The 12,766-nt window shown below is 45.9% G+C and overlaps 1 protein-coding gene across 3 annotated transcripts in view; it reads right to left on the bottom strand.

Annotated features, from left to right (window-relative positions):
* Positions 1 to 12,766, bottom strand: part of LOC135903043 (uncharacterized) — a 16,024-nt gene extending 3,258 nt beyond the window's left edge. Inside the window, exons 1-5 of one of the 3 annotated variants that reach the window (XM_065433424.1) lie at positions 12,555 to 12,766; positions 10,669 to 10,829; positions 5,745 to 5,821; positions 4,051 to 4,253; positions 2,197 to 2,478 (exon numbers count right to left, since the gene is read on the bottom strand). In XM_065433424.1, the coding sequence (XP_065289496.1) occupies positions 2,197 to 2,478; positions 4,051 to 4,253; positions 5,745 to 5,820 (561 nt within the window). In that variant the 5' untranslated portion in view covers position 5,821; positions 10,669 to 10,829; positions 12,555 to 12,766. Of the gene's footprint in view, positions 1 to 2,196; positions 2,479 to 4,050; positions 4,254 to 5,744; positions 5,822 to 10,668; positions 10,830 to 11,051; positions 11,196 to 12,554 lie in introns of those variants that run through there. The other 2 variants (XM_065433415.2, XM_065433428.1) reach the window with 2 other exon arrangements.

The raw sequence follows: 12,766 nt of genomic DNA, 5'->3' as shown, positions 1-12,766 counted from the left end.
TCCAGAAATTTGGACCACCTGGGTTTCTTTAACGTGCACCTAAATCTAAGTAGACGGCTATTCTCGCATTTCGCCCCCAAAACAGCGACAAAGACGATTTCAAAGTACCGCATACACACAGGACCAGCGCTTGTCCTGTGTGTAAGTGGTTCTTTGTCGTCGTCGTCTTCTGCTCGCGCTATTTAAAACTTCCGAAAGATGTCACTGCGCCACAGGGGACGAGGAAACGTTACAAGCACTGTGTATTGGAAATGGTTGACGCAAATTTCAGACCTTCGCATTTCTCATGCGTTCATTCACGTAGCACTGCCCCACGACAATAAACAGTTGATGGTAGCCCCGGCTCTTCACTAACGTGGCAATTGCGTATCAGTAGTGCTCCTCCCCGATCAGCGAGCAAATTTAATTAACTTAGCCTCGCACATCTTTTTTTTTTCCCTTCGCATTGTGAATGTCAAATTGCTATAAAATTTTAGTCTCTACCATCTTTACAAATCAGAAGTAAGTAACAAAGATCACTCTCACTGACATCGTGGAGTTCACAGAGAAAGTACCAAAATATAAAACACACCATATGGAGCATTGGCATGTTAGCACTTGTCGCACAAATTAGTGCGCAAAATGTTTCAATTTAGGTTACTCACACATCCAAATGAACTCTCCGAAAAGTATGCCCTAGGTTCAGAATTGGTTTCCTTCAATTGACTTCGTGAATAATTCCTGTCAACATGCTCCCATTTTGCACTGACAGTTCTTCCTTGGTGAAGCTTGTGCATTCATCTTCAGTCCATCTTGTTCGACTTTTGGTTTTGTTTTATTGTCGTATTTTCACTGTATGAGTATTCACATTTTAGCAAATCTACCACTCATTACCGTTAGGAATATTGGTGTTCTCCTTTTCTTTTTCTTGCTCTGTGCTCACCCGAAAGTATGCTGTTGTTGTAGTAGCCAATATTCAAGTTTATACTGCTGTACACTGTGGTCAAGCCTTGGCTTTAATGAAGGAAAATAAACATTACTTGAATTTCGAACTTCTGCTCGAAGGCACATGAGTTGCGATAGCTTCACAAAATGGCAGGATTAATAAGAAAAGTTATTTAAACGCAGAACCTACTACAAAACGAGGAATGGCACTGTTCTGCATTCGGAGCTAAAGAAGCAGGACTTGGCTTAAGAGGAAGCTTTAGCTCAGGTGCTCCTATCTAAATACATATACAAGGAGAATTCGTTTTTCTCGGCAACCACTGCACCAAATTTGACGAGGTTTGTTGCATTTAAAAGAAAAACTTAAAATATAGTGACTTTTGGTTTCCAATTCCCGATTTAGATTTTTGCCAATTTTTTATCAAATATTGGCAAAAAAAGATTTCAGAACAAGACTATCAAGTTTACAACTCTAACTCAGCAAGAAAAAGTGATATCACAATTCTGTGAATTGAATCTGATAGTAGATCTAAAGTGGACAAAATTTACATGTTACACATGAATCTAAAGATATTGAGTAATATGGAAATACAGCTTTTGCAGAACGCTTGTACACAACGTAGCAAATTCACTGAAGATATAAATTGACATATCGAATTTGCCATCTTTGAATGATCTAATGGATGCCGTTTACAGAACCGCGATATCTGTCTTTGATGCAGAGCTATTAATTTATAAACTTCGTGCGTCCATTCTTTCGAACTTGAAAATTTTTGAAAATCCTTTTCATGAAATTCAGGCCATAAATGAATATTCCGCTTCCAACAGTCACTAGAATTTAACTTCCTCTCTCAAATTCAACAAATTTAATTGAAATTGTTTGAGGGGTTATTTCAAAAAAGCGTTTTTGCGTTTTACATGTATTTGAATAGGCCGCGCCAGAGTTGGGCCCAAGCTAAAGCTTTCTTTTAACAGCAGCAGTGACACCTAGCGCCTTCAGTTGCATCCCCCGTTAAAAAGAAAAGGCTGCTAACATATGGAAGGTTGAACTGCGAAGAATAATGTGGTTTTTCAGGAAAAATATTTTGCTTTGTCTTTTTGTTTTCTTAACATTTCTGGCTAGGACAGCGCGGTAGTCTTTCGAATGGGGAAGGCCATATTAATCATCATCGCATGAAGCCAATAGGGAGGGAATCGAGTCAATTCTCGTTTGCAAATACGATGGTAAGAGGTCATGCGCAGTAGTAACCAGTAGTAAAACCACCTGCTTACCGACACTTCTTCAGACGCGTAGTCAACATTGGAATCTTCAAACTTTGTGAACTGGAACTTCCCGTTGGCTTCCCTGAGCCGCGCTGTGGTGGTGACCATGACGTCATGATAGACGAGGTCGCAACGGCCGCTTCCTTGAAGGGGGAAAGCCTCGTAGAGAGATCCAGCCACGGAGTACTGCATCCTTCCGGAAACCCTTGGAACTTGCAACGTCAGGTGAACTTTCAAATTCTCAGTATCCGCTCTTAGGTTGGTGATTTCGAACATGGAGAGGTTCCGCACCTGTAAGAAATAGGTACAGATAGAAAGAGACGCAGTAGTAGAAATAGAAAAACTGTTTGCAAGGTGAACGAACCCTGATAGCAAGTAATCACGCTGACATTTAGGTCCGCTTGGAATTAAAATATAGCAATCCTGGCAACAGAGGTTTCTTCGCATGATATCGATAAAACAAATACTGTGCGGTTGTTTCCCGTAACGCAACGTGGAATAGGTGCTGCGCATCAAGTGGCCTATGAGTTTTAAGATAGACTAAAACGCAAATATCCCTTTAATGAACAAGTGTTGATTATCCCAATCAATACATTTCACCCTTTGATATGGAATTGGGGCGATACGAAAGATTATGTTGCAGGTGGCGTAGCATTGCAAGAGAATGAAAAATTGCCAACGCTGACACTCATACTTAGACATGCTTGTGGAATCTATGGCCAGCATCCTATAGAAACTGGCTCATATGTTTGCATGGCTAAATGACAAGTAAATACTCGATTTGACGCACAATGCAGCTTTGGCTACTTGAACTCTTGCTGACTTCCTTTAATGTAAGTACAAATCAGGCTAATCTTTGTTTCAGTGCTGCTCTAAAATGTCTAGATGTATGCCGCTGCACGAAAGGGCTTATTTAGCGTTGCACTTTATAAAGTTTTTTTTTTTTTGGTTGTGCGTAGCAACAATGCATCGAAGTTACGACAGGTCTCTGCAAGCGTAGTGAGCGTTACCGTTTTTGCGGCCATGCCGATTTTGTCCAGACGGCTAAGCTTGTGCTCAGGAATTAAGGCAATAACTTAAGCATTTAGCAATGCACAATCAAGCCTTGGCCTGACCGGGAATGATGAGAAGGTTCTTTGGACGTAATGTCAGAAAAATATATTTTTTGGCAATCTTCAAAGTATCCTGCATTACTGAGTGTGTCTCTGCTGCCACGCGGCCTCCATCTATTTCCTCACTTTCGCGACCTCGGTTGCCTGTGAGTTGTCTGTGCTCGCTTGATGCTCGCCCTGTTAGGCACAATTAACCACGTTACTCAAGGACGTCTGTTATGAACCTGACAGTTGCATTCTTCGGCTGCTTAGTTTCGCTTTTATGCGTGAAATTGGTCGCAATAGATTAAGCTGTAAAAATTAACAGCGTCAACTTTTTGCATTTTTGGAAAAGGTTATCAGCACCTCAGATGGCACGCTTCAAATGATCCACTGGGATGAACTGCACGCCTCTGTTGATTAAAAAGTTATTGCGTCTAATTTGCATAATTGTCTAATTACTACATCGAGTCATTTTCAAGTGTATGACCGCGATGAAAACGCTCAAGAGAAGACCATTTAATTATACCATCTTCCCTCTGTTTAAGGAATTTCGAACTCCATTTCGTTAAACACTAGGTGTAACCGTTTTCTTACCTATTGCGAAACGATGAGTGCCGACAGCGCAGTGAAAGAGAAAGAACAAAGGTGAGAAACCCTTATATTTTGCAAACGCTCTGTCCCGTACAGATTTAACATCCTCTTTTTTTTCTTTTGCGCTTCACGTTTGGATGCTTGGCGCGGCGAGCACAGTGACTGATCGGTGGTTTACCTGAATGTGGAGCAGCTGAAAGCGAAAAGCGTCCCCTCCGAAGATGGAAGACATGTCGGTGGGGGGAATGTTGAGCGGGTCCATGACGGATAGTCCGAGGCTCGGGTAGCCCGTGAGCATCACGGATCTGAACTTCTCCAGCTTGTGGTGCAGAAGGTCCTCCATGTGCCGGTCGTAGTAGGCACTGTTCGGTGACCGAGCCTCTGCCGGCAAATCAACATGATCAGCATGCGAATGTGTTAGAATTCTTTCTCGCGCTTGGGTAGCCAACCGGAGATAATCTCTGGTTAACCTCCCTGTCTTTCCTTTGCCTTTCTCTCTCTCTCTTCTCGCGCTTGTTAAGCTATTCATCCTCTACAGTCACTGCGTAACACAATGCGATTTCAGCAGCTCAACGAAAGCAGAGATATGCTCTCGAGAAAGCATAACAGCTCTGAATTTCCAGTGGTGCAGTAGGAAAGGTTGCTTCTAAGTGTAACTTGCATACAATTCAGAACGTCAGCAGCTCCCCCCCCCCCCCCCCCAAAAAAAAAAGTACGCGCCAGAACCATGCCACTCGCTAGTGAAAATGCATCATACGTGGGGGCTCTGAGATAAATGGAATGGTATGATGGAAGGGTTACGTCGCACACTAGCCCAATTGCCTAGCTACGTTGTACCAACTGGCTTCAATTTGTCAATTTGCTTGCCTGTTCTATAGCGGGTCTTCGAGGAAGATGTTTGAAAGCTGTCCCCTGTGCATTCTTTCATTGTCCGGTTCTCAAAACGCACCGGTATAACCATGTTGCATAAAGCTCCTGCCTCGCTTATGGTTTCCAGGTTACGAAAGGCTTTATGCATTTTGAGAAGAAATGAAAGTGGACACTGACCCTTCCCATTGATTATATTTTAGACGGCATTTCGTAGGAACTGTCAACAGCTGTATTTCTTTACTTGCATGATTTCTTTTCCATGTTTTCGTTAAATTTGCTCAGCATGCACTTAAGAGACTAAGTGGAGAAAAAATTATACAACATGGACAATGTGTTTATAGTGAAGCAAGTAATGCCGTAGGGAAGTTTTCAATTAAAAACCAATAAAAGAATTATTGATGTGTGCATTTTTTTCTCAGAAATTACTAAGTGCTGAATCTCACGGGGAACTCAAACTTCTGAGACGATTTAGAGCTATTAGGCATGTATAAATTCAATTTGGCAACCTTATTTAGTTGTTGCATCAACTCTCCAACAGGAAACCGACTAGAATCTCACTATCCCCTCCCCTCCCCCCTCCCCAATGAGATAAAGTGAGAAGAAATGAAGCAATGGATGCATGAATTAACTCATTCAGACGGCCATTACCACTGCCATAAACTGGGACTATTGTTTTCTTATGTATAGCGACACACGTTCACGCTTTCATGACTACGTAACATGGTTGTAACCTTGGTCCCTTCGTATCATGGTTGGCGGCGAAGTGCAGAAGGACACGAGCGCGGTTTATATCTAACCCGAAGAAAACGCCAGAACTATTCAACTTCGTTTCAAGCAGCGTATGGTTCTCCATGAGTTTTCCTTCATCTCAATATGTGTGGGTTGGATTGTTCATTCGAATAAATCGAATGTGGACGTGGCAGCCGCTGCAGCCGGTGCGTGGTGTGAACTTAATGTCAGTGCTATGTGCAAGGCCGAAATAGTGTACGAATTAGGACCTACCCCAGTCAACCTCTTGGCTCCTTGCATTTGCTGTAGCTAGTGCCCCAATGCCGAGCAGAAGGATGTACACCTTCATTCTGAAAATAAAAAAAACAGAAACAGTTAAATGTGCAAGCAGAGTGACATGCCGAAGGTTACGTTCGTTAACAAATGTGTATTGTGCTACTATTTCAGTCGTAAACAGGCAAAAGCGCTTTTAATGTGCCTCCTAAAAGCCGGCGAAACTAGCGTTTTATTGGGCCAACTTGTGCCCACAAAAGCAAGTTACATTCAAAGGACAGCAACAGCGGCGAACACGATCGGCAGTCGACGAAATCTGATCAGCGGGTCAAGCGCGTCGGCTTTTATACATCAGTCGTCGAATGTTGAGTAATCGCTGGGTACCGCGTGCCTTCCACAAAGATCTACACTGTTTGCGTCGCACATACATGCAACAAGATTACACAAGGTTGGAACATATGACAGCGGAGGGAACCATCGATAACATTCCAGAAATTTCTGATACATGCAGGCGCATCCTGCGCTGTACGATAACATTTGTTAGGCGGTGAACAGGGGTCGCCGATAAAGATAAACAAGTACACGCGTCAATATCTAGGTGTCTCACAGCTAGGAAAGAAAATATTAATAGTCGAGCCTTCCATACTGGCGACGATGAGAAGGTTTGCACGTTTTAACAGGTGCACGCGCAAAGGCAGGACGAAAGAAGGCACACGCAGCACAGTGCTAATTCGTCTGTGTCTTGTCTCCTTTCGCTCTGCCTTGAGGCGCCGGTTTGGTAAAGCTTGCAAATATGAACCGACTATCCCGGCCACACGTTATTTGAATACGGAATGTATGACGGTGACAATGTCACGATTTGCAATTTCTCATCTGCTCTAAAAGTTATAATCATAAAAGAAGAGAGAAAATATAATGCAGAATCAAATTAGTGAAAAGAATAGGCACTTTTTAAATAGCCAGATGGAAAATAATTTGACATTTGGTGCCATTTCGATTAAAATCCTTGCCAAAAAAGATGCACTCCTAAATATATCAGTATGTCTTGCAAAAAAAAATGATTACGAGAAAATTATGTTTTTCTCATGAATATCGGTGCGCACTGGTGCAGCCAAGCCACTGCGATGGCTACCCCAGTGGCTATGGCATCGCGCTGCTGGGCTCGAGGTATCGAATCACGAGCCCGATTTCGGCCACGGCAGCCATATTTCGATTTGGGCAAATTAAAAAAAAATGCTCGCGTACTTAAATTTAGTAGCATGTTCTTGTGCCACGAACAACAGAAGCAAGAAAAAGAAAAGCTTCTTCGGTAGATAGTCAATTATTTCGGCCTCGGGCGTGAAATACATGGTGACTAGCTTAAGTACCTGTGGAGAAGCTCAATCGCGTATTCACTAAATTAATCTAACGTAACTGCCTTCCGCAAATGACCATCGCTGTAGCGATCGTCTCGTCATCAAGACAATCGCAATTGCGAGGGGCGGAAGCCCGAACACAAATAGATTAGAAAATGTTTTACGCGAGAGAAGTTGTGTAAACACAGGGCCTCGTCCCACCGGGCTTTTGGAACGCCTAAGAACAAACTAAGGTTTGTGCCCGACGCGATTCTCAGTAACGCTTCAATGATGAATTCGGTGAGTAATGGCTCCTTTTACTATATAGCTGCAGAGTTAATTCGACGACTGTCAATAGCGTCTACGTGTGAAGGCATAGATGCCTTACATACCTTCCGCTGGCCTCTAGATCTCCTTTCCTATTGCGCAGTATCATGTGCTTACGCTTTCGATACGAAGCAAAAACTGTGTCCGTGCTATTGAGCAGGAACGGAACGGGAAGAACAGATGTAACAAAGAAAGAAAATAAGCAAGAACACCTGTTACGTGTAATAATTTGTGTGCGCGACGTTACACCGCTACGTAGGCGGCCGGTTAAGCACGCTTTGGCCACCAAGCTAGGCGTTCGAGAGGAATCACGCCGGTTCCACATGTACTAAACGCCACGATAGCTCAAAAACAACGTTTCCTTTATTATTTAACCTGTCACATTGGCAGCGCAAATTAAACGTTCCTCTACTGAAGTGTCGGCTAAATGTTACGATCGCAGCGTACACCCGTGAGCAAAAGTATACGGACCACGGGAGCGCGTGCCAAACTGCATCGACGCGCCGTCTACCGACGCGGTGCCTGCTGTCGAGAGGGCCGCTAGAGCAGCGGTGCGCATGCGCGTCCCATCATATCCTCTGGCCTGACATGTAGCTTGTCGTGACGTCGCTGTGGTGCTCGTAGACTAAACGTCCACTGGGCGTCGTTTTCGCTGCTCCGTCACATCTGGGCCTTTGTTTTACGCAGCTGCTGCGGCTGGGCTGGCACGCGCGTCCGCCGCGCTTCGCTTTCATTTTTTCCTCGGGGGAATTATCGCACGCCGCACTGCCTTCTTTGACGCCTTTAGATGACTCGCACAAAGTGGCCTTCTGCGGCTTTGTGTTATCTCGAACTGTTCCTATGGCTGCTGCCGCCGGTAGAAGCAAGGTTTTGCAATCGGTGTCCGCCGTCGCGTTAAGAAGTAGAACTGAGCTGCAGGGGCTACTATGCTCCGCAAGCAGCAGGATGCTAAAAGGAGAAATTAGCAGTACCGTACTGCCCTTATTTCTTCAAACCCTTCAACAAGGCTTGAACAAGGAATGCAAGCGAGGGTGCCACTACAGAAAGCAGCGGCAACGCTGACACATGCGCGAGAATATAAAATCAGGTGCAGCTGTGCGGTGCACGCTGCCGTGAAGTTCCAATTACGGTTGCCCCCTTGCGAATCGGGTCGGGTGACCGACCTGAATCACTGGTCGGGGGGATCATCCACAGACTGCGGTCTTGAGGGCACTTAGGAAGAGCCAACGTGTTGCTGTTATTTTCGGAGATAATTTTCACAACTGTATGCATGATTTCACTACGCTGTCAATTTTCCATAGGCGGTGATGACGCCTCGCAGGTGCCGTGGTATCAACTCGTAACGCGATGCCATGAGGAGATCCCGACCAGTGATTCAGGTGCGTAACCTCGACCCGATTCGCAAGATGTGAACCGTAATTGGAACTTCACGGCAGCGTGCACCGCACAGCTGCACCTGATTTTATATTCTCGCGCATGTGTCAGCGTTGCCGCTGCTTTCTGTAGTGGCACCCTCGCTTGCATTCCTTGTTCAAGCCTTGTTGAAGGGTTTGAAGAAATAAAGGCAGTACGGTACCGCTAATTTCTCCTTTTAGCATCCTGCTGCTTGCGGAGCATAGTAGCCCCTGCAGCTCAGTTCTACTTCTTAACGCGACGGTGGACACCGATTGCAAAACCTTGCTTCTACCGGCGGCAGCAGCCATAGGAACAGTTCGAGATAACACAAAGCCGCAGAAGGCCACTTTGTGCGAGTCATCTAAAGGCGTCAAAGAAGGCAGTGCGGCGTGCGATAATTCCCCCGAGGAAAAAATGAAAGCGAAGCGCGGCGGACGCGCGTGCCAGCCCAGCCGCAGCAGCTGCGTAAAACAAAGGCCCAGATGTGACGGAGCAGCGAAAACGACGCCCAGTGGACGTTTAGTCTACGAGCACCACAGCGACGTCACGACAAGCTACATGTCAGGCCAGAGGATATGATGGGACGCGCATGCGCACCGCTGCTCTAGCGGCCCTCTCGACAGCAGGCACCGCGTCGGTAGACGGCGCGTCGATGCAGTTTGCATGGCACGCGCTCCCGTGGTCCGTATACTTTTGCTCACGGGTGTACATGTTCTGGGTAAGTCGACGCGTGATCAGCTGATTAACGACGAGCGCACATTAAAATGACGCAGAAACAGAGCCAGAGTTGGCTCTGTCGCTGTGTCATCAACGTCTTTATCATTGTAATGCCCAAGGTATCATTTTTTGATGCCTCAAAATTTTGCTTTAAGCACGGGAAACCTAAGATGCAGCTTATAGCAGCGCTTTCAATAAACTGGAGCCAATTTACCACTTGTAGATATTTCAGCAACCAAATATTATTTAATTCGTTATCATACTAATGACATTTCTTTATACTTGGATAGCTTTTTTTCGCAAATTAACTCTGGATGAGCAGAAACAGAGGTGAACATGTCGAATTGTGTTGAGGCATGACTGGGTAAATTTACAGTCGTCTTTACTTAGCTGAAGCCGTTCCCTGCGTGGTTATTGCCTGGAGGCATTAAGTCAAGTTCTGTGGTTCTACGTGCCAAATACGCAACCTGATTAACTGGCCCACCGTAGTGGGGCGGGACTCCGGATGAACTTATTTACCGCCTGGGGTTGTTTAGCGTGAACCTAAATCTAAACGGCTGTGTCTATCAGTACGACGCGACGGTCGCACCATAAGCGGTGCATGTGAATGGTGCGCGAAAGATTTAAGTTAGGTTATAGGTCTCGCACAAGGGATGCTACAGTCGGGCGAAACGGAGGCCTCTATCACACCAACCACGTCACAAACAGCTTTACGGGACTGCGAGCACGCTTTCGAAGCGTCTCAGTGTTCGTCCGAGTTGCGGTCGGTAGCCGTTTTCACCACATCGCGACTGCGTTATGAACGCTGGGCAAACGCGGTTATTCGCAACCTGCGCCAAAACTCGCGCGGCCATCGTGTCGTACAGACAGCCATTCCCGGTCGACCCGCACGATGTCATACAAATAGACAAGCGTCAATACAATCCGCGAGCGTTTTTTCTTTCCATTTCGCACCTACCGAAACGCAGCCGCCGTGGCCGGATTTGAACGCGCGACCTCACGCTCGATCGGCAGCGCAATGCCGCAGCCACTGTCCCACACGCAGATGTTCTGGAATTAGGCGACAATTTGCATCCGCGAGACGTCCACGCCGCCCGGTAAACCGCAGCGGCGGCGTCCCAGCAACCTCGTCCGGGCGATGGGCCACTCACCTTTATCGCGGATGCCGGTGTCTGGCCTCCTGCGTGCAGCGTTCCGTGCGGTCTGTGAATTCAAGGGAAGCAGGTATGGGCGGCCGGACACACGAGACGGGAGCGTCGCAAACTAAGACAAGCCGACGTTGAGGAGGTTGGCAAACACTGCGAGGGCGCAGCTAAATGCAAAGAGAAGAAAAAAGAGCCATTGAACCGGTTTCTATCGGTACACGTCCCTTCTTTGTGAAGCTCGCAATACTGCCTGTAGCCCCAGGAAGTGAGATAAGGGAGGAGCGAACGAATTCAAACGATAGAAGAACGTGTACTGTGAGTGTATGTAACGCTAGGCCTGTGGAAGTGCCCACTCCGGTAACTGACAAAAAAGGACGCCGTGCGCATACCCTGGAATGCAGACTCTGCGATATGTGCGGTGGCTTGTTCCTTGAGCGACGTCGTGATATGATTAACGTTGACCTAAAATTGACCTAAAATGCACCTGCGCAGGTAACCGATATTCTGCTACGGGACCATCCAATCTGAGAATTCTGCGTGGTCACGTGCGCGCGCGCGCCTACTTGGAGAGTCAATTTCATGTGTTATTAATATTACACAAAGAGAAGATGCAGACCCAACAAACGCTGGTTTGTCGATGATTGCCGTGTCTTTGTCATCTCTTCGTGTTCCCTTTATATTGAGCTGGTGGCGTGAATTAAGTATCTATGAACAAAATTTTTAATAGTGTATAGCTTTAGGGAATAGCGCGGTTTGGCATGCTTTTAGGAAGGTATACGTGTAATACGTGTAGCCAGTATATATTTTTTTTCTTAGGGGGGTGTTTTCACCTGTGCTACAACATTTTTAAAAGATGCCCCGACACCAGAGTGCCCTTACCTCTGTGGTCACGCCACTGGCTTTCAGAACATAACATAGGTGAACATAGGTGAATAGAGCACGTCAGTTTGTCTAGGATTTCCTTATAGCTTTCATCACAGTTGGCATCTCCGTTAGTTACTTCATTCCGTTAGTTTTCTTGACAATGCACCTGTGTTTGTTATGCGACACAAACTTTTTTTTTGAAGGTAGCGTTATCTGAACGACAAAAAGGGGGGATTGGGCGCCTTCTCTGCCTCATTAACCTCGTGTGTCTCACTTCATTATTCGCTTAACGAAAGTTTCGCTTCACAGAGGTTCCCGTTGAATCCGAGGAATTTTTCTTTTCGTTTTGTTTGCTTGTTATACGAATGAAGCTTAACACCAAAGCAATTTTTATTATCCACCGCGACGTCCGCATTCAGCAAAATTGCGTTTTGGCCGCCGACAACGCGTTTTTATTCCTTAGTCGAACATGTTTTGGAAGCTTAATAGAACGTAGAAGTTGGCTATAGTTGGTTTATGCTGCATGATGGACGCAGGGTGACGAAACTGCACACAAGTACGAAGGAGGAACACACAGATCGCTACACTTTCAACTGAGGTTTATTGCAGAAACATGAAGCATAAGGGGGCACTGCAACACTCTTCAAGCCTGGTAAACTAACTATGCATACTCATATCATCGCCTCCTTTATTCAGCGATGCTGATATGAACACAAGTAGACACGCAGCGCGAACGTGGCGTTTGTCGTTTTCGCATTTGTGGAATTGGATGAGAAGGACTTTAGGAGACGTTCGCTGAAAACGATCGCGAAACTGCGACATTGTTGTCTACAATTATTGACTGCAAAGGCGGCGATGTTGCGGTAAAAAAAAAAATTGCGGATTCCACGCCCTGTGGGAATCGATGTAAGCGAAGCTTTGTACGCTGATTGCTTTGATTGGCGATAATTAAAGCTGCTGTTGACGGCGAATGCGTAGTTTCTTCAGCGTTTAGCCCAATACGAGAGTGGTGAGTTGTTACACGTTACCTTGCGTGCACCATTGCTTTTCCTCTGCGTTGTACACAGAACACACAGGCTTGAGGCGTTGTTGTGCGTCACTGTTCATAGTCTCCGAGAGTTCAGCATTATCAGAGCGGGAACACTAAAAACAACCGCGCATTTTGACGTGCGATCGCGTGTCAGGTCACCAGGTTTGACTTCAACCGCAACGCGGTGTGCTCCGTCCTATCTTTTTCCTT

This window comes from Dermacentor albipictus, chromosome 3 (assembly GCF_038994185.2).
Source record: "Dermacentor albipictus isolate Rhodes 1998 colony chromosome 3, USDA_Dalb.pri_finalv2, whole genome shotgun sequence".
NCBI lineage: Eukaryota > Metazoa > Arthropoda > Arachnida > Ixodida > Ixodidae > Dermacentor > Dermacentor albipictus.
The sequence above is the reverse complement of the archived record's forward strand: the minus strand, read 5'-3'. Positions and strand labels throughout refer to the sequence as shown.